Source organism: Narcine bancroftii, chromosome 3 (assembly GCF_036971445.1).
Source record: "Narcine bancroftii isolate sNarBan1 chromosome 3, sNarBan1.hap1, whole genome shotgun sequence".
NCBI lineage: Eukaryota > Metazoa > Chordata > Chondrichthyes > Torpediniformes > Narcinidae > Narcine > Narcine bancroftii.
In genome coordinates, this window is record NC_091471.1 from 362,842,883 (window position 1) to 362,870,297 (window position 27,415).

Here is a 27,415-nt window from a genome sequence, read left to right on the forward strand (position 1 = left end):
TAACCTACATTTTGAACGGTGGGGGGAACCAGAGCCCCAGATAAAACACACATAGACACGGGGAGAATGTACAAACTCCTTACAGACAGTGTGGGATTCAAGCCCCAGTCTGGACCCGATCTCTGGCACTTTAAAGGTGTTGTGTTAACTGCCACGCCAACTGGACTATCCTCTATGCCAACCATTCCGAATAGTATAGAATTTCTGATAGAAAAATCTGATCCCTTCATGTTGAAAGAAATTATTTCATTGATAAGAAATGCCTGGGTATTTATACTTAAAAAATCATATTTATTTACAGTCCTCTCTGTTTGTCTCTATGCACAATACAAATGATTTAACCTGTGAAACTAGCACTGATGGGAAGTCTACTGAGTTCGACGATTACTTATGCAGATAGTTCCATCGGTTATTTAGTTTGACTGAAAATAAAGAGGAAGATTCTTGAGATCAAAAAGAACAAATCAAAGTAAGAAAACCTGGATAAGGATTGGTGATATTGTGACCTTTTGTTGTAATCTTACCCTGTTATTCTTCCTCAACATATTAACATCAGATGAGAAATTTAATTCTAAAATGGAGTCCTTCACTGAAAAGGGTTATGATATTTTTACTTGCTCTGTTTTTATTTCTACGGTCAGATTATACATATAGCATTTTAAATCTGAAACATAAACTGTTAAAGCTGTTACCCTCTTGCATTGTCGAAGTGAATGATGTAGCCGTCCTTTCCGAACTTGGTGAAGACCTCAAAGTGATGCCGATCCATATTTCCTGGAAGCAAATTTAGGAACATTGGCGGTAGGAAAGGAATTCACCAGAGTTATCTTTATATTCCTTGATATATTCATTTTGAGCCCTGCTGAGTAGTTTAATAAACAACACAATTTCTGACAAAAACAGGAATTCATTAATTCTAAATATTCATCATTAAATCCAAACTGAAACATCAGAATTGCTCCAAGCTGGTTTTTCTTGGACCCTTCAATTGCCTTTAAATCCTTTGGCAGTTTGCCTTAGCTTCCATTAAGAAACTCAATGGCAAAGTACTGTTTATCCAGTGCTATGATTTCGAAGAAGGACTTGCTCAAAGCAGTAACAACCATTTTAATGTCATTATTCTGGATATTTGTCTGAGCTCTTTACAGCATTGGTTGTACGGTAAACCTCCCAGTATCCAGCACCTATGTGATTTGGTAGATGATTTGGATAAGTGAATTTTCTGGTTGCTTTAGATGTTGCATGAATTGGCGAATGGCCCATGAGGGGTGCCAATTTTAAACCTGTAATTTTTTACCTATTTATTTTCTGCAATATTTTTGCTGGCTGCTTGAATTCTGGATAACAGGGACTTTTACTAGCACAACGAACTCATTTTATAAAGAAATGGAAGCAGGAAAAGGCCAATTGAACCCTTGGGTCTCTTCTACCAAGCAACAAAACTGACCTTTTACCTCATGTCACCCCATATCCTACAAGTCTTCATAAATCTTCAAACCTCTATATAAAATAAGCTCCTGCAGCCCTCTTGAATTCCATGACTCACCATCATGGAGGTGAAGAAGTTTCTTCTCATCTCTGACCTGCGTGGACAACTCCTTAAACAATGCCAAATACTCCCCCCTTTGACTGCCAGGTTCTCTTTTCCTCCCTGCCCTGTGTCCTGGATCTCAGTTCACCCCCCCCCCCCCTTTGACTCTCCCATGAGTGAAGGAAAAGTGTAACACTGGTGAGTGGCACCTGAAACTGTGGATGTTGTTTGCCTCCACACTTGCAGCAACAAGCTCAAGATCAAAGTAAAACATAGATGAGAATGTAATGACGTGGAGTTACCTGGGTAAAGAATTGATCTTGGGAGAAAGGATGCAGACTTAAAGAACAATGGCACTGTGCTTCTTTTAATTTTATTTTTTAAATGTAAAGTTTAGAGATACAGCACAGTAGCAGACACTACCAACCCATGAGTCCGTGCCACCAAAATACACCAATTAACCTACAAACCCTGTTCATTTTTGGCAGGTGAGAGGAAACTGATGCTCCTGGATGAATCTCACACATACACAAACAGACAGCAATTTGAACCCAGGTTGCTGGTACTGTAATAGCATTTGCTGATACCATTTCACTAGAGAGACATCATGAAACTAAATATTGGACCTGTCCTCTGTACATTGCGTTCCTTCATCAGTTTAGATTTTATTAGAAATTGAAAAAACACCTCTTGATTTTGTTGAATTTTTAAAAAATTTATATTCATTCCCCTTTTAGAAAATCCTTCAGTGCCAAGGATATTTCTGTAATGGTGCACAATTTGGGCTGGAAGTCACTTCAAAGAGCAGAATTAAATTTGGCATCAAGTGACATTTATCTTGGCTGATGCAAGCTGCTGAATTGGATCCATCAGAGATGGAAACACTCAGCAGCCTTTTCTGATCTTTCTAGAATGTCCCAAATCTTTGCAAGTTGCTTTTTGACTTGAGAAAATGCGAAGATGAGTGAAGGTCAAGGCAATTTTCCATCGACTTCCCACCACTGCAATAAAGGTGAAGGTGACCCAAAAGAAATTGCACGTAGTCCCCAACATACGACCATAATTGGGACCGAAGGATCAGTCATATCTTGGAATGAACATGACCATTTTGCCCATGCCTGTGGAGTACTGAAGTCTTAAAGCAAACTTTTTAATCAAACCTTTTTTTCATCTTAGATTTTTGTTGTATTTGACAAACTATAACAAGAATACAGCACATGCAAGAGCCAAAATGCGCATTCCGGGTTCCATAGGCTGGATGTGGCCATCTAGACTCCTGTGCACATGCACGAGTTTTCAGTAGGTGCATGCGTGGTAGGTTCGCTTACTGGCGTTCGGTTGGCACGTACATGAGAGTTCTGTGCCCTGATGATATTGAATTTACACCCTTAATTCTCGCACATGCACCAACTGAACTCCAATAAGCGAACCTACCATGCACACGCCAACCAAAAACTCACGCATGTGCACAGAAATCAAGATGGCCGCAGCCAGCCTACGGCCCCCGGGACACCGACTAACAAGGTAAGTACACACATTTTGGCTCTTATGTGCCCTGAATCCCTGTTATAGTGTGTCAAATACAAAATAAACCACGTAAATTTTATGTTTTTTCTTATTTTTTAAAAATTCAGTTGTATGTTCGGATGGATGCAAGTCGAGTAGGTCGAAAGTCAGGGAGTACCTGTATTTAAATCTTAAAAGGGAATTTCTCATCAAGAAAAATATCACAGTTGTGCTCAGGCAGGACAGACCAGAGGGCTCATCTACTGAGGCTATATGGGTGGAGCTGAGTAATGGGAAAACAATGACCACACTCATAAAGTTGTATTATAGATCACCCAATAGTCAGAGAGAATTGGAGGAGTAAATCTGTAGAGAGATGCAGACAGCTGCAGGAAACAAAGCTGTGATAGTCGGAGATTTTAACTTTCCACATTATTGACTGGGACTCCAATATTGTAAAAGGTGGATGGCTTGGAGTTTGTCAAATGTGTTCAGGAAAGTTTTCTAAATCAATAATATTGAGGATTCAAGTTGAGAGAGTGAAATAATGGATCTCCTTTTAGGGAACGAGGCAGAACAGGTGACGGAAGTAAATGTAGGGGATCATTTTGGTTCCAGTGATTAGTTTCAAGTTAATTATGGAGAAGGATAGGTCTGGGCCTTGGGTTGAGATTCTAAATTGGAGAAAGGCCCATTTTGAGGAAATGAGAAAAGATCTAGAATGTGTGGATTGGGATCAGTTGTTTGCTGGAAAGAATGTGCTTGGTAAGTGGAAGACCTTCAAAGTGAGATTTTTTTGTATTACAGAGTTTGTGTGTTCCTATTAGGATTAAAGCCAAAGAGAAAACAGCCATAGGGACCCTTGCTTTTTGAGGGATGTTGGGAATCTGGTTCAGAAGAAGAGAGGGGTGTATAACAGGTATTGGCAACTTGGAGCAAATGAAGTACTTGAGGAGTATTAAAAAAATGCAAGAGAAAAGAAAGCAATCAGGAAGGCTAAAAGAAGACATGAGGTTAGTTTGGCAGATGATGTGAAGGTATATTAAAAGCAAAATGAGAGATAAAGTCTAAATTGATCCCGGTGTAGATCACAGTGGAGCCAGAAGAGATGGGGGAGATCTTAAATGGGTTTTTGCAATGGTGTTTACTCAGAATACTGACACAGAGTCATGGGAAGTAAGGGAAACAAGCATTGAGGACATGGAACCGATACAGAGGAAAGAAGAGACAGTATTTGGTGTCTTAAAGCAAATAAGGGTGGATAAATCCCCAAGGCCTGACACAATATTCCCTTGGACCTTGAAGGAGACTATTGTAGAAATTGCAGGGGCTCTGGCAGAAATATTTAAAATGTCCTTAGCCATGGTGTGGTGCCAGAGGATTGGAGGGGAGTTCATGATATTGTTGTTTTAAAAAGGCTCCAAAAGTAACCCTGTCAAATATAGACTGGTGAGTCCGATGTCAGTAGTAGTTAAGTTATTGCAGGGGGACCAACTTTTTAATCTTTTAATTTAGAACATACAGCATTATAACAGGCCATTTCGGCTCATGAGTATGTACTGGCGGTGTAGGCTAATTGCACAGCACAGACTGAAATGGCCTGTCACTGTGCTGTATGTTCTAAATTAAAAATTAAAAGGTTAGCCAACCCTGAGTTATTGGAAGGTGTTCTTAGGGATTGAATATGAAAGTATTTGGATAGCCAGGGACTGATTAAGGAATAGTCAACATGGCTATTTGCTTGGTAGATTGTGTTTAACCAATTTTAGTTTTTCTGGGAGGTTACAAGGAAAGTTGATGAAGGAAAGGCTGTGGATGTTGTCTACATGAACTTTAATAAGGCCTTTGATAAGGTCCCACATGGGAGGTTAGTCAGAAAAGTTTAGACCCTAGGTATCACAGGGAATTAGTTAACTGGAAAGGACATTGGCTACACGGGAGAAACCAAAGACTTCTCTGATCGGAGGCTTGTGACTAGTGGTGTGCCTCAAGGATTATTGTTGTTTGTCATCAGTGATCTGGATGATAATATAGTCAATTAGATCAGCAAGTTTGCAGGTGACACTAAAATTGGAGGCGTTGTAGTCTGCAAAGAAGGTTTTTTTTAAAGCTTGCAGAGGGATCTGGACCAGCTGGAACAATGGGTGGAAAAATAGCAGATGGAATTTAATGTGTGAGGTGTTGGATTTTGGATGGACAGACCAAGAATGGACATGCACAGTAAATGGTAGGGTACTGAGGAGTGCAGGAGAACAGAGGGATCTGGGAACACAGATAAATAATTCCCTGAAAGTGGCATCACACTAGATAGGGTTAGAAAGAGAGTTTTTGGCATTTTGGCCTTCATAAATCAAAGTATTGAGAGTACAGCTGGGATGTTATGGTAAAATTGAGGCCAAATTTGGAGTATTATGTGCAGATTTAGTAACTTAATTACAGGAAAGAGATCAGTAAGATTGAAAGAGTGCCAAGAAGATTTATTTGGAGGTTATCCAGACTTCAGGAATTAAGTTACAGGGAAAGGTTAAACAGGTTAGGACTATATTTTCTGGACCATAGAAAAATGAGGGGGATTTGATTGAAGCATTTAAAATTATGAGGGGGACGGACAGAGTAAACGTAAATAGGCTTTTTCCACTGAGCGTAGGAGAGATACAAACCAGAGGACATGGGTTGAAGGTGAAAGGGGAAAGGTGTAGGGAGAACTTCTTCATACAGAGAGTGGTGGGAACATGGAATGATCTGCCAGCTGCAGTGGTGAATGCAGGCTAAATTTTAATTTTTAAGAAGAATTTGGAACAGTAACATAGATTGGAGAGGCATGTAAGGCGATGGTCGGGGTTGCAGGCCAGTGGGACGAGGGAGAATAATAGTTTGGCATGGACTAGAAAGGCCTGTTTCCTGTGCTATTTATTCTTCTACCCTGGTTCCATTCTTCTATGGTTCTATGGAACCATATTCCATTTTAGAGGTCATGACAGGATCGGTTTGGCTTGCCACAGCTTAACGTCGTTGTACTGGACAGGGTCATTAAAGTGAGTGGCCACCAAGAAAGGGTGCTGTGGTGAATTGTAACTACATTTGGAGCAAGCTCATCACTGGCAGTAAAATACACAAAAGGTATTCCTGACTCAGTTGCTATTGTAATTTCTGGGGTTGGGACAGACTGAATGTGTTACAAATGCAACTCTAAACACAGACTGTTTCTGCCATCAACTATATCCCTGAGCTAGCACGCCAAGCACGTCCCCAATTCATGGAACTCAACCCCATCACTGGTGAAAAATTCCTTAAAATGGTACCTGTTAAAAAGTCAAAAATAGCCATCTCGATGACGTTCAACAATCTGTTGCCTGCATTGTACGGAGGAATTCTTTTAATCTTTTTACAGTAGTTTGGATTGGTTTCCCACCTAAAGAAAAATAGCAAGTAATTAGAATAGTATTTGGATTCATGGACAAAGGTAACATGAACCACAGGTAAATGAGGTTAATAGAGTCAGGAGTTACTTCATACAAAAATAAAGTCCAGAGATTGGAAACAATTGTGTCTCTATGAACATACAGGAACAGGTATTTACTCTCCTATTGAAACCCAGCTCCAATTACTAATGATGATTCCCTCTTCCGGCATCGACACTATTAATTGGACTTTTTGGGAACAGTGTCCCACTTTTGAGATTCACTTACTGGATGAGATTACTTTGAATCTTTTTTTTGTGATCTAAATGCATCGAGATTTTAAGATCAGCCATCTTTACAAATCATCTTCAATACCATCCAATATGCACAGATTGCCGAAATCAACACTTGGGCTTGTTCTTGAATTGAACAGCTCAGGCGATAGGGAACAGGAGCTAACCTTTACTGAAGGAATTGATAAGATGACAGGCTAATGGTGGGATGAGCCCTCACTCCATGATGCACACAGATGTCCAACAACCGGAGAGGCCAAATTTCTCAGAGTTTTAAGAAACACTGTTTCTGATATAGAACGCTATCGTCACAGGATCAAGTTTTCAGGGAAGACTTTATTTTACACTCTCATGCCAAGATTGATGTTTCTATTGAAGTTAAGGCCACCTTCCTTGCGCAGAATCATTTGAATAAGTCACAGGAGATTGCTGCCTTGTCTCTCCATGTGCTTCTCACTGGTAATTCATTCACAGAGGAATGACCTAAACTACTTTGGTTTAATGTATGTTCTCATGTAAAAGTTGATCTTGTGTAAAAGTTGACCCCCCAATATTTTTGACCAAAAGAATCTGTTTTTTTCCCAATACATCTTGTGTAAAAGTAGACCCTAGTCTCTCACCCGGCTGCCTCAGGCCAGAGCTTCCAGTGCCTTAAATGCAGAGTCGGGCCTCCTGCCCACTGGAACTCCTAACACCTCTGCCAATGCAGATACTTGCCGTGGTTCCGACATCCACCAAATCCCTCCCCTCCCCTCCTTCCATGGTAGGACATGTGCTTTGATGATCAGGCTCTATTATTACTTTCATTCATTCTGTTTTTGCTTTGAGATCATTTGGACTTCTGCTACGGATATAGATTCCAGTGTGAATTTCAGCCCCTCGAAAGCAGTACACTCAACCCCATCAATTTAAAAAATGGTTTACAACATTTGACTTTTACATTAGAATACAGTATATGGTAAGTGAGAAATATATTTTGGCAGAGAAATGTACAAGGATTGGTAGCTTGGCATAACCCCACCTAACCCATTGAATTGCTTTCTTTGTATTTGCAAGAGGTCCTCTCAATAACATCAAGCCATTCCTCTAACAGAAAAGGCAGCCTCTCACTGAATGTACAGATTATGCTGGATTACGATGGTAAAATGGTCTTCAAGATAAATACCATGCTTGTAATGGCACCCATGACATATTGATCCCCAAGAGGAGGCGAGGTACAAACCAAAGGGGATGGATTGAAGGTGAAACGGGAAAGGTGTAGGGGGAGCTTCACACAGAATGGTGGGAGTGTGGAATGAGCTGCCAGCTGTAGTGGTGAATGCAAGCTCAATTCTAATTTTTAAGAAGAATTTGGACAGTTACGTAGATTGGAGATGTATGGAGGACTGTGGTCAGGGTGCAAGTCAGTGGGACTAGGGAGAATGATAGTTCGGCACGGACTAGAAAGGCCAGAGGGCCTGCTTCTGTGTTGTGCATTCTCCTATGGTTCCATTCTTCGATGATTCTATGGAACCATATTCCATTTTGGAAGTAATGACTGGATCTGTTTGGCTTGCCACAGGCCAATTAAAGTGAAGCGTGTCAGTGTGCAGAGAGCTGAATCCTGGGGAACAAGGATGACCTTCTCTTTTCCAGGTTCCTTTCTCAGGTATGGTTCCCTCTGTAATGAAATCCAGGCAAATACTGGCACCCTCCAATATAATACTGGACCACAATTTTTTTCAAAAGGCTTGCTTCCTGAATATTTTTTTTAAGGGATTATGATAGAAAACTTCAAGCTAAGCACAAATTAATTTCAGATTTGCTGTATCATGTAGGAAGTTGAAGAAACATTACATTAACTTTTTTATCATGTTTAATTGCATAGTGATGTAGATACATCGTGTTAGTTCAAATGACCTAAAAATTTTTTGAGGCTGATTTTACTTTGTACTCAGCATCTGGTGCCTCTCATCTCACTGTCCAACAATAGCCGGCTTGCATTGATGGCTTCCAGTTGCCCTGATACTGCTTTGCCGTGGTCGCAAAACATGGAGAAAGGTTTCACCATGTTCATCACTGACTGCTCCAAGATCACCAGGGAAGTCGTCCAAAATGCATTTTTAATGGCATGTTGTGCTTCAAGGTTTCAAATGCTTGAAGCATATTGTCAATCAGCTGGATGTATTTTGGTGCTCTGTAGTTGCCAAGAAAATTCTCAACATCTTTGAATGCCTTCCATGCTAATCTCCCTGGTTTCACTAGCAGATCTTCGAACCACACTGAGTGCATGCCCAGACATGCTTGGATCGAACAAAACAGCTTGCTTTGTGGGCAATATACCAAGCTTAAAATGTCAGGAAATCACAAAAATAGGCGGTATCTAAGAATCGGTACACGATATGAACATTTTAAGGTGATCTTCGTGATCAGCAGCCCAGAATCCATGAAGTACACCCAAAAACGTTCAGGAAGAAAATCTTCGTTATCCAGTGTAATCAAAATGATTGAGCATTATGTGCTGGATTCTACACAGTCCAGCTCGCATTGGCACATTCTGGTGGAAGGGGTTCAGTCTAGACCTCAGAACGGAGAGAAGTCAGCCGAAGAGGCCAGATAAACACAACAGAATTCCTTTTCAGGGCTCTGCTCTGTTCATATCAATGAAAGGCTCCATTACTGACTTATTGTAATGGCATACTACAAAACCTGGATTGGAATCAAGATTTATTGTCATGAACAAGACATGCAATTCGTCATTTTTGCAGCAGTATCCATAGTGCAAACATTCATATTATAACCAACTTATGACATTATTATAAAATAAAATATTAACAATTGTGCACAAAAAGTAAAGCAATGTCTATGATTCACTAATTATTCAGGAATCTGATGGCAATGGGGAAGAAGCCGCCCTTGTGCCGCTGAGTGCTCGACTTGCCTAAATATAACGTAATATAAATGCTTCCTCTGCACTTTTCACCATTTCCTTTACAGGTGCTCTGTTCATATCAAATACCTAGAGATTGGAAGTTATTAAATAGACAATGCACTCCACTTTCTCCATGTCTCTGTTCCTCTCTGCTGGTGTAATCCTTACTTGCTTTCAAGCCCTCTGTCCTCTCTCACAGGAGAATGCTATTTAATTCCCTTCCTTGATGGCAGCTGACAGTAGGTGGGATACTTTCACACGTTTCACACGTTTCTGCCTCGAGCAACTGGAATGGCTGCAGAATAAGTCAAGATGAAATTTAAGCATGGAAATAACCTGCCAGTGGGGCTCGTGTGCAATAACCAGCAGATCAACAAGACACAGATAGCAAGAGTATAAAACTTCCCCTATTAAGTCGGCAGCTGCTATTCAGTGTAATCCACAACAGGAAGGCAAACCCTGAAGCACTGTTGCATGACAAACATTGATTTATCAAGCGTTTGCAATCAGGCACAGTAGCTCATGCCACAATGCTGGCAGATGTATCAGCATTCTCAGTTAAGCCCCCAAAATAAAGATGCTTTTCATCACTGGCTGTGTTATAAGAGAATCCTACTGTAAAACCAAATGAATATAAACAGACAATGAGTTTAAAATAAATATAGTAAAATCTCCAATAACCGGCACCTATGAGATTGGTAAATAACAGATCAATTTCCGGTTGCCTGAGGTTGTGTGCTTCATGATGAGCGAACTAACCACTAGGGGGCACCAATTTTAAAATGTATTTTTTAATCTACTTATTTTCTGCAAATTTTTTGTCAGTTGCTTGAGGCTTGCTGGTTGCTTGAATTCTGGATAACGAGGATTTTGAACATAGAACATTACAGCACAGTACAGGCCCGATTGAATCCTAGTTCCAAGGCACCTTCAATTTGGCTTTTGGAAGATTGTGCTCTGTTAGATGGAGTGCGAACAGACAGAGTTGAAGACCCATAAGTAGTTCTTGCCCTAAGTGGGCCGACTTCGGACTACTCCCCCTCATTCTACCCCATAGCCAATCGGGATGGTCCAGATAAACACTGACCAGCTTAAATGGAGATGATTTAAAAATTTGGATGGATTCCTCTCTGTGTTGTACTTTGGCAGGGGTGAGGGGCATGTATATCATCCTTAAGATATGCTTGCCATCATTGACGAGGATGGTTGTTTATTTCCCAATGCAATGTGCATCATTTTGGGGATAATTTAAAAAATAGTTGAACAGAAAGAATTCAAGCTGCAATCGATGCGCCAAGGTGAGGGAAAAGAGCTGAGTGCCAATCCTTGCTTTTCTCATGACCCTTCTGCCTCTGGTTCCAACTCCACCAGTTTCAGCTACAAATGTATCAAAAGCATAGTTATAGTAAAACTATAATGAAGACGGTGTTTACATCCGGTACCGCACGGATGCCAGTCTCTTCAATCTGAGGCACCTGCAAGCTCACACCAAGACACAAGAGCAACTCGTCCGTGAACTACTCTTTGCAAACTGCCAAAATGTTTGGCCTGGAAGTCAGCCTGAAGAAAACTGAGGTCCTCCATCAGCCAGCTCCCCACCATGACTACCAGCACCCCCCCCCCCTACATCTCCATCGGGCACACAAAACTCAAAATGGTCAACCAATTTACCTATCTCGCTGCACCATTTCATCGGATGCAAGGATTGACAACGAGATAGATAACAGACTCGCCAAGGCAAATAGCGCCTTTGGAAGACTACACAAAAAAGTCTGGTAAAATAACCAACTGAAAAACCCTCACAAAGATTAGCGTATACAGAGCCGTTGTCATACCCACACTCCTGTTCGGCTCCGAATCATGGGTCCTTTACCGGCATCACCTACGGCTCCTAGAACACTTCCACCAGCGTTGTCTCCGCTCCATCCTCAACATTCATTGGAGCAACTTCATCACCAACATCGAAGTACTCGAGATGGCAGAGGCCGACAGCATCGAATCCACGCTGCTGAAGATCCAACTGCGCTGGGTAGGTCACGTCTCCAGAATGGAGGACCATCGCCTTCCCAATATCGTGTTCTATGGCGAGCTCTCCACTGGCCACCGAGACAGAGATGCGCCAAAGAAGAGGTACAAGGACTGCCTACAGAAATCTCTTGGTGCCTGCCACATTGAACACCGTCAGTGGGCTGATACCGCCTCAAACTGTGCATCTTGGCGCCTCACAGTTCGGCGGGCAGCAACCTCCTTTGAAGAAGACTGCAGAGCCCACCTCACTGACAAAAGACAAAGGAGGAAAAACCCAACACCCAACCCCAACCAACCAATTTTCCCTTGCAACCGCTGCCACCGTGTCTGCCTGTCCCACATCGGACTTGTCAGCCACCAACAACCCTGCAGCTGACGTGGACATTACCCCTCCATAAATCTTCGTCCGCGAAGCCAAGCCAAAGAGAAGAAGTAAAACTAAGCCCTTACTCAGCTTTATCTGTGAATTTGTAAGATCTACTCCATGGATTCTTGACAAGTTCTCGCTGAGCAATGTAGAGGTCAGGCAGGAAGGCAGCCACAGATCCTTCAAGTTGGTGTGGTTTCCCACACACTGCATATTCTGTCTTACAGGAGTACAGGCATCTTGAATAGAAACAAACATTGTTCTCTGTAAAAGGAGATAAATATAATAATATTATTCATTTTCTCAATGCTGGAGGAACTCAGCAGGTCAGTGTACTTTATGGAGCAAAGTTAAAGATACATACCAAAGTTTCAGGTTTGAGCCATTTATCAAGGAATGAGCAAAATGTAGGCTGGCGCCCAATGGCTGGTTTAGATCATTGATGTAGTTGGGTTATTAAATTTAACTTTTCATATCTTGGCAATGCACTCTACTTGTGATAGGGATATCAGGATAACATTGTTGTCTCGTTAGAAGTGTGTTTGAATGCACTTCATTGGAGTGATGTCACACATATCTGTAGTGTAAATACGTGACTGTTTAAATGTTGCCACTGATGTGTAAAATAGTTATGGGCCTTGCTCCCTTTCATTGTGTGTTCAGATTCAGGTTAGAAGTTATGGCCAAAATGTGGCAAGGTGACTAAATTATTTTTAACCTATCTGCTAAAAGAGAACAGAAATGCTACTGAGCTTGTGCCTTGTCCATAATTATCTGCTTTGAATTAGAGAGGGCAGAGATTGGGGTGTCTTACTTCATTACCTGGCGAGGTGAAAAAACTTCCTTTCAATTGTTCATTTCGTGTCAGGTCTTGAATTTCTTTAGTTAAGTGAACTCTTCTACCAGCCACTGGGGGAACCCGGCGAAAATCAAGAATTCTTGAAAAGAAGATACATAATCATCAACAAATACATTAAATGGTATGTCTGAATGATGCAGAAGAGAGAGGGTTAAATTAACAGTGAATATTTTTGGGGCTGCCTCCATCTTTAAAGTCTGGGGATGAAAACTGTGCCACTACAGCACTCCAGGTGTAGCTTCACCAACAGCCTGTTACAAAATCTCCCTATTTTTAAACTTCACAATGAATGCAAAAATGCCGTTTGTCAATCAAGCTACTTTTTGCACCCAAGTGCTAACTTGCGGTGCGCTGTCGGTCAGAAGCAAACGCACAAAACCAAAGACTGTACAACAGGCTTTATTCGATGTAAAACTCCACAGATCCAGCTGTGAGATTGTACTGCTGTAAACTCTGAGTGACTTCGAAAGGGCCGGCTCAGGCTTGTATCCGGGAGGGTGATTGACACCCGACCGGGTGGGGCTTGGTCCATTCAGGACGGCTGATTGACACCATGCTCTTCTGCAGGTATAGAGGTTTCCCCCTGCAGTACACCACCACATAACTTCCTGTGCTTCATTTACTCTAACACGAAGATCCCTTTGAGCATTTAGATTTTCACACTTGATATTCTAATTCCTTCACCAAAGGACACAATCGCACATTTATCCACATTAAACTCAATTTGTCATTTTTGTCCACTCCTCTTCTTCTAGCTAATCCCTCCCATAAGATGAGGATGGCGATGATTCCTTTCAGTCATTTTGTGGGGTTTGATGATACCCCACTCCTCAGCAAGAAACAGCGTGTGCGTGAATGGATTTTAGGTGAGTAGGAGATTGCACACGTCCAGACCCACCCTTTCGACATCCCCGCCCAGATCCAGTGGCATGGTGAGATCCAAGACAGCTCTGGGGGGGGGGGGGGGGAAAGTTTCATCTATGGTGATACTGAAGATTTAACTGTGTATATTTATAAAATTTGAAAAATGAAATATTTAAAAAAAGACGACAGTGGGAAGTTCTGTTGCAGGGAATGGCCAGACCAAGTTTTGATGCAAGGGATACCCTTTCTGCGCTTCACGGCATGTGTTTGCTAGACGGCCGTTGACTCTAAAGAGAGGGTTCGTCTGCCCTTTGATGGGTCTTGTTTTTCATTCTGCAGGGTGTCGAGCCACCCTCTGCATCAGCCTGGTGGGGAACCGGTTTAGTCGCTGACCATGCGACAGGTAGTTCTGGGTTACATGGTACCTGTAGCACTCAAACGAGTGCTACTGATACCATAAACTGTCCACTCACTTTATCTATCTATAATCCCATTACAGCATCAAATCCTCATTGCAACGTGCCCTTCCACCTATTTTCATGTCATTGGCAAAAATATAATTGGAGCTGTATGATTAACCAATGGCAATGATAACGTCTGGAAATATCCTCTATTTCTCCCCACTGTTATTCTGTTCATTATCTTAACACCGAGCTTACAGTAGTGGCAGCGCTCTCCAATATTTACACCATTTTATATAATGTGTCTGCTAAATTAGTGCCAGACTTGAGAACATTGTTGATGTTGGGTATTGAATTGATCAGGAGGCGGAGTGGGGAACATGCTCATTGGGTTCATTGGCCGAGTGTCCATGACATGACTGACATGTTTTCTGCTTGATCTCTGGGCTAAATACAAGGCCTGTGTTGGAGTTGGAGGATTACAATATTGTAAACTAACAAAGGAGAGAGGAAGTAAAAGGCCAGCTGTAGTCCTCTGAGCACATTTTGTATCAAGGGCGAATGCCATTTCAATTCCACTGCCCTGGGAACAGAATGGAGAGTAAACGATGGTCACGAGCTACTCCTGTGAATGGATAATGTGGAACCAATAAATGCAGCATCTTCATAGACTTCTCATTCCTCAGTTATCTTTTTGGAAATGAAACTAAAATCACTTCTCCATTCATTTGGTTACATGTGTAAATATATTTAGATCACTTAGTTTTTAATCACACCGAATCACAGAAATTTAGCAAAAATTTATCCTTTTGCAAATTTACAATTATCTTTCTGCCTCTCGGACTTTATATTTCTCACACAGGATAAGCTGAGGCCTTACCTGTCCAGATGAAATGCAGCTATTTCTGCATTATGCCTTTGAATATCAACGAAGTAAAACACATCTCCTGGAGTCTCCTCGTCTCGCTTCTGTCTGGGGGGGAAACAAACAGAACACTTAGTGGCATGTGTCTTTCAACAGGATGATATGCCTTGGAGATTACAAATGGTGACAACTCACTTTCCTTAGTTCTTCAGTTGCTCCTTCCCATCTCGTTCCTTGGCCACTCCTCATACAGCCTCCTGCGTGGCTGGCTGCAGAGGTGATCACTTTCTCAAAATTTACTACCTGCTTGCCTAATACTTGGGCTGCTTCAGGAGCCCAAAAGCTACATCATTCATTATTTTGAGGGTATGAATTTAGATGGCTGTTGATACAATGTGACATGATGTTCCGAATCCTTGCATATATCTACATCAACCTCATGTCTATAATTGGGGTCGGCATCAGAACAAGTCTAATGGGGGGGGGCATTAGGGTAACCACAGGGGTCACAATCCAACACTTGAAAACTCGTTCAGGGGGCAGGGGTAGTGGTAGTGCTTACCTACCTACCATGAACCTCCTCCGTGCACTTCTCCCTCCCTCTGACATTACAGACAAACGTGCTGCTTATATTGCGTGGAGACTAGTGATGGGGAGGGGGAGTCACAACACCTCATGGGGGGGGAGCAATTACCATGAGTAGGTGGGGAGGGGTCACCATACCTCATTTGGGGGGAGGGCAATGTCCACAATGGCTCCCCCTTGTTGCCAGGCCCTATCATTTAGGATAAGCGAGTGATTTGTGAATAATCTTGCAGTTTTTGTACATTTTCTTTATCCTACGCCTGTGCGTAACAGTGTGTAACAGTTGTCCAGTTCTGCATGGTAAAGAGGTTGTGGAATCTTTTCCTTAAACTTGAGAATAGTTGCACATCAATATGGAGACTCATGAGAGGCTGACAGAAGATCTCAGTACAACAGAAGATCTCAGTTTACAGTATCATGTATGTGAAGAGGCCCCTAAAGTAGAATTTCCACAAAAAGTTCTACTGATTTCCAAATAAATGCAAGCAAAAATCCGAGATGGATGATTTAAATGATGCCTTTCACAATGTTTACTCTTTGTCTAGAAGTGCAGTTGTGTATGCCACTTATACCTTCCAAGGGGGTACTTGTATCAGCTTTATGTAGCATTACCATTTCTTAGGCAAAAAGTCTTATGACAGTGAATGGAGCAGAAAAAACCCATAGTTAATGTAGCACAGCAGGAGCCCTCAACAGATGGAGATGCTGATTCTCAGTTGAGGCATTGAAAGGAATGTGTTAGAGAAAAAAATTACAAACTATACAGATGCTGGAATGTTGAGTGCACAAAGATTGTTGGAGGAACTCAGTGGGTCAGGTACAATTTGTATCTGAATTCTATTAAGATGAGAGAGAAGGGGTGAAATGATGTATATGAAGGGGGGAAAAGAAGCTTTGGGAGGACCTAGAGGTGATAGGTCAAAAGGTATGAGAAGTGGAGAGACAGGCAGACGGAGAAATCATTAGAAAGAGGGGGAGAAAATTAAGTGCAAGGTTAAGTAAAGAAGGGATGGCAAAAATGGAATCCAATGGGGTTACTTATAATTAGAAAAAAAAATAATTGTTCATCCCGTTAGGTTTAAGGCTGTCCAGGTGGAATATGATGCGTTGTTCCTTAAGTTTACGATTGGTCTCACCCTGACAGTGGATGCAGCCAAGGAAAGACATATAATTGGAGGAATGAGTTGGGGAGTTAAAATGGTTGACAACAGGAAGTTTAGACAGAGTGTAGGTGTTCAGCAAACCGGTCACCTAATCTACGATTTTTACTGTGAATAAGTTTTTTTACTGATTCAAGATCCAATTTATTATTTGAGTAATAAAACGGTGTCCTATTTCTTTTTTCCTGCTGCAAGGCAGACAGATTCGCCACTGGCAAGAATTGCCTCTTACCGTCAAAGAGAGAAAAAAGAGAAAAAAAAAACCACAAGCAGGTTGGTAAAGTAACCTACCTCATAGGTTTGAAGATTGCTTTTCCAAAATCTTGAAATTTTAACAGAACTTTCAGGTGGACTCCACTTGGCTTCACAACTTATGGAGAAAAATGAAGTAAAGCTTTACAGTTGAAATTGTATCCCTTTAACATACCCAAATCTCAGAAGGATAGCTCAGTCAGATGGAACACATCATCCAAATCAAAGCATAATTCTGAAAGGAAATTTGGCAAGTTCTGTGGCTTCCTAACAGAGGTACCACTTTGGGTTTTATAATGAAAGGAAACACTCTATTTTTGTGAGAAATCTACATTTTCTGTCTCTCATTCTTTAATTATAACTATAATTCTTGTATTGAGGGAAATTACAGTTTCTGCAGAATGAATCCGAAACAGTTAAGCCAAGTATAAATGTTTTGCAGAAACTGTTTTCTGTGCTTTTTTTAAAATTTAGATATACAGCACGTAACAGGCCATTTCGGCCACAAGTCCGTGCCGCCCAATTTACACCCCATTAGGCTGCATCCTCGGTACATTTTGAACGGTGGGAGGAAACTGGAGCCCCCGGAAGAAAACCCACACAGACACCGGGAGAACGTGCAAACTCCTTACAGACCCTGGTCCGGTCCCGATCGTGAAGGCGTTGCACTAACCGCTATGCCAACTGTGCCGCCCATTTTTAGAACGGGAAAAAACCTATCCGGTATCCTACAAAGCCACAATAGCACGATGGTTATAATATATTTTTGGTTTCAAAATGAAAGCTTTATCAACCATGGATATACTTAAAGTATACATAGCTTCAATTTGATCTTGATACATAATCTTTATCCTTTGTGCTCCTCAATAGCATTTAATTTCACTTGTGTAATGACAGAACTAAGGAAAAATATACAGATGGGGAGATAATATGACAAGACATGCTAATATCATGTTCAAAGATACACTGAGAGTCAAATTCAACAGCCTACTGAGTTAGAAGCTCTGCTCACTCTTTACCAGATGTGAAAACTAATTGTATCATCCGTTCTATTTTATGAAGGGGAAATCATGTTGGGAAAATATGGTTGTTCATTGAGGATGTAAATCACAGGGTGGGGAACCAGTAGATGCTATGTGTTTGGATTTCCAAGGTGCATAGAAAGATCTGGGTTCATGGTATGGAGAGTAATATTGGCATGGATGGAGAATTAGTTAACTAATGAAAAGCAGGGAGTAGTGATATATGATCCATGTTCAGGTATCACATGAATAGCGATGGGCCTCAGGCATTAACAATACAAGGTCTTAGAGAAAGGCACTGGTGTATTGTATAAACATTTATTGAAGATATCAAAGTAGATGGGAAAGTAAGTAGTGAGGAAGGCACCCAAAATTTTACAAAGGACATTAATAGATTAACTGCGTGGGCAAAACGGTTAATCTTCAACCATAGGTGAAACATACTCTTGGAATACCAACTTTGGTAGGAAGAATAGAAAAACAGAATATTACTTAAAATGATGCAAGATGTTTAAATGTTGCTGTTCAGAAATATCTGGATGCCCTGGTAGAAGAATGACAGAAAGCCGTCATGCAGAGACTGCAATTAATTATTATGAATAATGAGATGTCCATCATTATTAATAGAAAATAAGAACGTCGTGTGGTTCTTATTGAAGGAAGGAAATGGTTGCTTTGGAGCCATCAGGGAGGAGGTTCATTAGTTTGATTCCAAATACGAAGATTATTTTGATTAAAGATTAAGCAGATTGAACCAATGAGACATGGCTTTATTGAAACATGCAAGGTTATTAGGATTGGCTATATTATCTAACTGGTTGTTCAACAATTTTTCCAAACTTCATCCAACCATGGACTGAATTTAGTTTGAACTGAAACCATTTTCTACGAAAGAAACCAATGTCACACCTCAAATCACCCAGACGAGTCGTTGTCTCTACTCTTGCCCTATTGTTCGGTAAGATTTAACCATAATAGAAGGGTTATACGAGGTACTTAGTCCATTTAATTCACCCAATGTTGGGAAATACATGGACCCACACAGGCAGTTTTGGCTCCAGTTTTTATAGATCGAATCAAAAATCTGATCTGGGGGAGTTTGGGCACAAAGTCCACTTCCCTTTGAGACAAACACCACTTTATCAGCAATAGAAGTGTTTATTTCCTTCTGTCAAGAAAACCTCACCTGTGTGGGTGGAAACAAAATGCTATATATTTACAGTAAACAAACACGCTACAGACTACTATTAAACCGAGTTTAATGCAATCTGTGATGACTTGCAGTGATCAAGTCACGGAGCCAAATGTTTTAAACAAAAGCTCATTCACAAGGAGCTGGTTGAACAAGTTGTCAACAGACTGACTTAACGTAGCTGAATGTGAAAAAGCTATAGCAGTTCTGATCGTACCAGAGAACTCCAACCACAAGTAACACAAAGTCGAGTTGCTCCTTCTCAGTTCTCTTGACTCACACTTCCCCTTCCCTCAGTTTGAGCCAGCTGCACAGTTTACTTTAAACCAGCCCAAGGAAAAGGGTGAGGCGGGTGTCCAAATTCAAAGCATCACAAACGACTTTCCCAATTACATCATCTAGTCCTGAGGTTTAAAACAAAATCCAGTCACTTGTAAAGGAATATGTTTATTAATGAAAATTAGAATGTTATTATTTTATATCTTCTGTTAAACCAAAAATCAAACAAGAATGTGAGGTTGCTGCCAGGTCAATGTTACTTCTGGAAATTAAAGAAATACGTTCAGGATGTTAAATGCTTTCCTACCTTCTTTACAGTTGCATCTCCCCTTCAGAGCCTTTTCATCATATGTATAATCTACAAAATATGTTAAAAAAAAGTTTATAAATGAAAGCAGAAATCCCATGAACAACTCTTATGGGAAACCAGAGAATGGAGAGAGGCTTAAATGGATGCGTCTCCTCAATATTCACCAAGGGGAAGGATATTGTAGGTGGAGAATTCAGGAAGAGGGTTGGTGAAATTCCAGAACATGCAATCATTAAACAGTTGCTTATCTCTTGCAACTTAAATGTAGATAAACCTACAGAGGGTTGATGCAATACATCTCGGGTTGCTGGGGCCCTGATAGAGACGGCAAGATTTTCACTAGCCAAAAGTGAAGTGCAAGATGATTGGAGGACAACAAATGTGATACTTTTATTTCAAAATGACAGCAATGATTAGACAAATAATTACAGGCCTGTGATTGTCACATTTCAGAACATATTTGTTACTTTAATAATCTACTTCACCATCCATTTGCCAACATGAATGAATAGAATTTGTTGGAAGCTCAGGAGATGAGACAGGATCTAAGCGAGGAACTGAGTTAACGTTTAAAGTCAGCAATTTTTTAAAAATGAGGATCTTTACTTCTGATGAAAGCTCATTAATGAGATACGTTAACGGTCTCGCTCTCTTTATTTATACCGCCTAACTTCTTGTAGCTTTTTCTGTGTTTCATTTCAGATTCCAAGAATCTGCGGGTTTTGGCTTGGAATGTCAAATGATCACTGATGAAGCCATTGAGTATGCATTAAGATATTGACAGGCAAAGCTAGTCAGATACATTTTTTTTCAAATATTAAACAACACACAAAATCATGGGCTTATTAGTAATCAGTTTGCTTTGGTTGAATTTAGATCAAACCAATTTGTTGAGGTCTGCATTCACCAGGTAATCAGTAACTTTATTCAATCAACAAATCATTACTCTTGTCCCTAAGTTCACATTTTGAATCTTGATCGATTTCCAAAGGCCCTCATAGTTTTATGGATTATTATGGAGGTCTGAAAGTTTCCGAACGAGCTGTTAATAATTCAGAGTAGCTTTGCCAGTGACATCTATTGTGATTAAATCTTCCCTATTAAATGTTTAAATTGAAATTAAATTTTAAATTTAGACAAAAAGCACAGTAACAGGCGTTCCAGCCTGTGCCACCCAAATACCCCAACCAACTTAAACCCCTAATGATGGTTTTCTTTATTTGTGGGAACAATCGCCATCAAGAGTGTGATCATGTTCTAGTTATGACAAAATTAATTACTTTTCACTGTAGATTTGGTCACCAAAGGTTTGCTTTAAAACTTGTATAAACATCACAGTAAGTTTTTATAATGAGCTAATCTCATCATATATTCACTCATCCTCTCTCAGTTTTTATTAAAGCTTCCAACTGTCTCTGAAATTGTGACTCACAGAAACATTGAAATTTTCCACTTGCAGCAGGACACACACACAGTCAATTACCAATTTAATCCAGGGATGCTCAGGGTGGAGAGAGATTTAAAGTCAGAGTTTTCCAATGAAATGTTATGTTTCTCCTTGCTGACTGAGCAAGATCAAATGTCTTTATATAGACACCCAGAAACTTTTTACAGAGTGACTACTCAGTAAAAAAAAAAAGTGTAGGGGTACGAGTGTAAAAATTACGGGATGGAATCGGCAATAAGAACTCCGTCCCGACATGTTTACACTGCCATCGGAGCAGAAATTTTCTGCTGTTCAGTGGATGTGTCAAAGTGCCTCATGTTTTCCCTGGGCCAGGTGGTTCACCTCCATGGCTCTGCCTATTTAAGATGCGCATTCCGAGCCCCCGATGAGCACCCTGCCTTTTGATTGGGTGAACGGTGGGGCAATCTATTGGCCCAATGGGAAGTCAGAATAGTGCTCAGTCTCTCCAAAGCAATGTGTTTGGGTGGGGAAAGGAAAGGTGTGGGAGGATGGTTCAGTATCATGTCTTCAAGGACTGATCCAGAAGAGTCCTGCAAATGTAGCTTTAGCCCTAACAGGATAAACTCAAGCAGGCAAAAGATGTTTCCTGATTGAATGAAAGTTTTTGCCATTGGATAGTGTGGCAGCATAACATTGGAACCAACCAGAGGTTAGGTTAGGAAGAGTGTAAACTGGGTGGATCATGTAATTTGCTGCTGTGTCATTCATTCTCAAAATGGTGTTCTGAGGTGCAATTCAAAGCAAGCATAGTCAGAAAATATCTGTCTACATCTGTAGTAGTATTGTGAATTCTTACCTACTTCTCTGATGTCAAGAATGGCCAAATCTTCAAGCAAAAGATCCAGAAAGGTTTCAGATCGGGGGTACAGTGCATAGCGATCGATCGCTAAGTGAAACTTTAGCCAATTGGAAGTCAGGTAATCCTTAGAGTTGTACAATCGACCTGTTACATTCCCAGTTCGTGTCAGTTTTCTTCATGTATAGCATGTAAAAGAAAACACATTAAAGTTAATGATGACAGTACATCGTCCGACAGTGCCAAAAGCTTCATAAAACCACAAACCGGCCTCCGTTTGAGAGCTGATGGAATTTTATTAAAGCACTGGTTGTATATTGCTGTAAAATCGACCAAACAACAGGGATCAGCAATTAGGATTTAGAAGATTAAAATCTCATGATAAATGGAGGACAGCCCAGAGCTATATGCAGATTTCCAGATGAAAGAAAATTATTAATATTGTTAGCAAGATATTTTCTTATAGGTGAAAGTAGGATTAACAAGCATCAAGGATTTTTTTCAATGGGAAGACAGTAGTAAAAAGCAGGGCTGAATTTTTTTCTTTCCTAGGACTACTACAGGTGAAAATCCATGATTCCCTGAGTAACTTCCAGGACCACTGCAGATGCAAGTCCATAACTCCTCAAAAGTGCCAACACATGGTAGGTGTACAGTATATTTGCCTTCATCATTTCATGGCATTAAGTACAAAAGTTGAGAAGTCATTTTAGGCCAGATTGGAGGTTTGTATGCAGTTCTGGTCACATATTATAGAAAGGATATGGAGGCCTTGGAGAGACTGTAGAAGAGGTTCGCTAGCATGTTGTCTAATTTAGAGAGCATTACCATAAGGAGAGGTTGAATAAACCTCGATTATCTTTTTGGAGCTTGGGAAGCTGAGGGGAAAATGGTAGACATACCTAAAATGACAAGAGGCGGAGATAAAGTAGATGATCGGTCTTTTTCCCCAGGGAGAAATGTCAAACAGTAGAGGGTATAGGGTTAAGGCGAGAGAGGGAAAGTTAAAGGAAATGGGATGAGTTTAGATTGGCATCATGGTTGGCACTGGTATGGGGGACCCCAAAGGGTATGTTCCTGTGCTGTACTTTTCCATTTTCTACATACATTAAAAGCGTTTCCAGCTGAAATCGCTGCAATCTCCTATCCATTGCTTCTCCGACTGCAATGATATTTTAAAATCTTATTATTAGTTAAAATGATTACATTGAGCCAAAATGAAACACCCATAAATACTTAAAGCAATTGCTCAGTAATGACCAAGAATAAAATCCTGATAGACATTTATGCAAAATCCACTTATTGAGAAATGTTGTTCTTTGGTTCAGGTTAAACCCAGAGGAAAAAACTCCTGTTTTTTTTAAATATATTATATTTTATTTTCACTTTTAAATATATTTAACAATTATACAAAACACAAAACACCAAAGAAACCCCTCTTCCCTACCCTATTAAACAAAGAAAAAGAAGGAAACAAAACAGTCAATGCGTCCAGTGAAACACAGAGAGACGTGGTAATAACATGTTATATCCATTCTGGCTGACCAGAAATGATCATATGGAGACGTCAGTGAAGTGCCTATATATTCTAGGTAAGGCTGCCAAATTTTCAGAAAGGTGTTGAATCCTTTTCTAAGATTATGTGTGATCTTTTCAAGAGGAAAAATACGACTGTTCATTGCAAAAGACCATCCATCTACGAGGAGAGGGGAATCAGATTTGCCATGTCAAGGTTATGTATTTCCTGGCCACACATAAAGTGATTTCTACAAATTGAATTTGGAAAGGAGTTAAAAAAAATCTACTGACACTCGTGAAATTCCCCAGGAAGCAAAGCTCAGGATCTAATGGGAAGGAGACTCCTGTGAACTTAGTCAAGGTATCACAGAGCTCGAAGCAAAAGGGCCTCACCTTTGTACGAAGCCAGGTAGAGTGCGAGAAGGAGTCGTCCTCTAAACCACATCTGAAGCAGATTTCAGATGTATATTTTAGATATTCTGGAAGATACCAGAATCTTGTTGTTTAAAGGATTTGATTAAATATGGTGTGAGACTCATGGAAGTTTTGGACTGAAAATGGGACTGTCATCAAAACACCTCTGAGACAAAATGAACTCATACCCATGACTGTCAATTATATTTTGAATTTTAATTAATTTGAATGTCAATTAAATTTTAAAATTTTAATCCACTCTGAGGTACTGTTGCATGAACTAGGTTGAAGCTTGTAACCATTGCACTGGGGCCTTACTCACAAGGTATCTCACTGGCAGGGGCATGGACATAAAATGATTAATTTAGAGGGATTATTAACATCTGGGGAAGTTAAATTGAAATTATTAGATAAATGAAAACATAATTTCAGTCGTAGACAATGGGATACTTCTGACTTATTATAAAAATCAATTTGGTCCAAGAATGCATCAAAAAATTTCAACCTGAACATCACGTGGCGGTGAGCGGGAGGTTTGAGCTAGTGGAGTTGTTCTAGTGAACCGGTGCGGACTTGAAAGGCCAACATGACCTGTTTCCGCTCCGTAAATGGTTATATGGTTAATGTCGTTTAGGGAAGGAAACCTGCCATTCTTATAATTGACCCAAATGTGACTCCAATGTGGTTAACTCTTAAACTTCCTCTTTAATTCAGAGACAATTAGGGATGTGCAATTAATATGCTATGACCAATGCAATCCACATCTTATGAATAAATTATTAAAAAAAGATTGGTTTATTGCTTAAACAATGGATGGTCCTGATCCACATCAAATCTGTTGGCAGCTCATGTTTAACGGGACAAAGAGAATAATGTTGCTGCTCTTTTCTGGCTGGGGTTCAGATTTCAGAGGATCCTATTCTGCTGTCCAAAGAAGGGTTGCCTGGCAGCCTGAAGTATCTGACTGCAACGATATGGATTCACAACGAGCAGTTGTGTGTATCCTTCCAAGGCTATGGCATTTCAAGATGGTGGTTCACTGAGTTCGCATCCACCATCCAACACCCATCTTTACACTAATCCTATCATAATCCATTTTATTTTTCCCTACATTTCCTATCATCTGTAGGCTTGTTAACCTATCAACTACACAGTTTTGGAATGGAGAGTACCAGAAGAATTTCCACATAGACACAGGAGAACATTCTAATTCCACGTGGACAGAAGCATACGGTGCCACCAGATTCAGAAACAGCTGCTACCCCTCCACCATCAGACTCCTCAACAACACACTCAATCAGGAACTCATTTAAGGACTCTTATTTTTGCACTTCATTGATTTTTTTTCTCCCTATCTGTATTGCATTTTGTTTTCATTTATTTATTTGTTTACATGCATATGTTGAATCAGTTTTTTTTGTTGCACTGCCAATAAATGGTAATTTTGCCTTGCCTGCAGGAAAAAGAATCTCAGGTTTGTATGTGATATCCTGTACGTATTCTAACAATAAATCCGAATCTGACAGCAGCAGATGTCAGGACTGAACCCAGGTCACCAGAGTTGTGAGACATCAGCTCCACTAGCGACATCATTGTGCATTGGTTTCTTTAGTGTTTCTCATTGTTGTTAATGTGTCCAATTGTTATGGTCATGGATAGACATGAAGAACAGCTTTGAATTTTAAATGCTTGATTTTGGTGCTACCTTGTTAATAAAAGATGGTGTCTTACCACTAATAGTGATTTTTGGAGACTAATTGTGCAAATGTAATACAATACAAATAGACTGAAGATAAAATATTACAAGGCATTTGAACCATTACAAAGCATCTATCATGTTTGCTCAGACCAAAATATTTTCTTCATCAGATTTCTCAATACAATGTGTGGTTAATTCCAGCTTCTGTTTCAGCAAATCGATATTTAGAGAGTAGAAAGCCACGTATCATGTGCAGGCAGCAAAATTTTAGTTTAATATGGTGTAATGGAAGATTCTAACCATGTTTTTTAATTTGCTGCTCTTGGTTTTGCAAGGCTGAGAACCTGCTTGTGTTTTAGAATCAGCAGACATAAGCTAAATTCTACCGAGGGCCCAGAGATGCAGTTATCCGACGAAAGGATATCTGTGTACCAAGAACATTTAATCTTCCTGCTTGTTTTGGGTCACAGACTGTCAGAGGCCTAGCCTTGATGCAAAATTGTATTCAAAGTGATAAGCCGAAAATTATGTTATTCGATAGAAGCCTAGCATACTAGCTTGCTCGCTTTTCTTTCTTGCTGTGCTGGGATTAGATGCTTGGGTAAGCAGTTTTTGGGTAATATAAGCCATGGTCCCACTGCTGAAGTGGGAGACTCTCCGAGAGGTGGCAACATCTCTCAGTAAGAAGAAGAACTTCTAGAGTCCAGCCAACGTCCTGGTCAGGGGAGGTGGAGAAGCTGCTACCGGTGCCCTGACAACCTACTACAAGTGTGCAGTCATTGCCTCCTTCGGCAGTTGGGACCAGTCCAGGCATTGATAAGTATAGTTGGGAAGGGCTTGCATATTGTAGTTTGAAATCAGCTTTTGAATTTGTAATAAACATTTGTGTAAACTGAACTGCTCTCGGCATGTGTGTCTATTTTCTTTTGGTAGCTCAAACACTGTGACCAATCTAAAACGAACAAAGTGAGAGGTACAAGTTTACCCAGGACATATGGTCACATTATTTAACAACAAGATCACCTGGCTGTACTTCCACTCCCGACATACAAGCAGAGACTGAGAACCGCAGCACCAGTGGTGAAGACGGCGAAAGTATGGTCGAGGGAGGTGGAGGAGCACCTGCAGGACTGCTTCGAATCGGTGGGCAGGAATATATTCAGGAACTCACCTTCAAACTTGAATGAATATGCAATGGCTCTCACCAACTTCATAGGACCCGTCTGGAAGAGTGTGAGCCCACGCAGCACATACCGTGAGTACCCCAGCCAAAAGGATTTGCCACCTGTTGTGGGCGAAGTCGATGGCGTTTGTCTGGTGATCCAGATCTCGATTAGAATGTCCAAGTTCTATCTTAGCAGCAAAGAGGCAATTCTAAAGGAGGCTAGAAACAATGAGATACTCGCCAGGTATGGCGGGGATTGCAGACCATTGCATCCTAACATTATAAGTCACTTTGATGCTTTACTACCCAGTGAACTGTACACTTTTTTGTGGTTGCTTTGAAAATGAGAATTCAATGGTACCAATTACAGCTGTAATGGCATCGATTACAGCTCAGCTTTTCACGCCCTCAGTACTGCATCTGGATCCTGAACTTCCTCAATGGAAGATCACAGTCAGTGTGGATCAGTAACAGTGTGGGAGTCAACACAGGCGCACCTCAAAGATTCATGCTTAGCCCACTGCTCTGC

At 40.6% G+C, this 27,415-nt stretch overlaps 1 protein-coding gene and 1 long non-coding RNA gene across 4 annotated transcripts in view; one reads left to right on the plus strand and one right to left on the minus strand.

Annotated features, from left to right (window-relative positions):
- LOC138759531 (pseudokinase FAM20A-like) overlaps positions 1 to 27,415 on the minus strand; it is a 48,641-nt gene that overhangs the window by 8,494 nt on the left and 12,732 nt on the right. For 2 of the 3 annotated variants that reach the window (XM_069930111.1, XM_069930109.1), the window contains exons 2-9: positions 22,091 to 22,266; positions 19,824 to 19,874; positions 17,063 to 17,141; positions 15,042 to 15,134; positions 12,860 to 12,975; positions 12,121 to 12,301; positions 6,340 to 6,449; positions 693 to 774 (exon numbers count right to left, since the gene is read on the minus strand). In XM_069930111.1, coding sequence (XP_069786212.1) covers positions 693 to 774; positions 6,340 to 6,449; positions 12,121 to 12,301; positions 12,860 to 12,975; positions 15,042 to 15,134; positions 17,063 to 17,141; positions 19,824 to 19,874; positions 22,091 to 22,266 — 888 coding nt within the window. Of the gene's footprint in view, positions 1 to 692; positions 775 to 6,339; positions 6,450 to 12,120; positions 12,302 to 12,859; positions 12,976 to 15,041; positions 15,135 to 17,062; positions 17,142 to 19,823; positions 19,875 to 22,090; positions 22,267 to 23,197; positions 23,257 to 27,415 lie in introns of those variants that run through there. The other variant, XM_069930110.1, reaches the window with a different exon arrangement.
- Positions 18,878 to 26,618, plus strand: LOC138759533 (uncharacterized). The gene is made up of 3 exons (XR_011354901.1): positions 18,878 to 19,003; positions 22,643 to 22,734; positions 25,152 to 26,618. It is a non-coding gene; the product is annotated as an uncharacterized lncRNA (long non-coding RNA).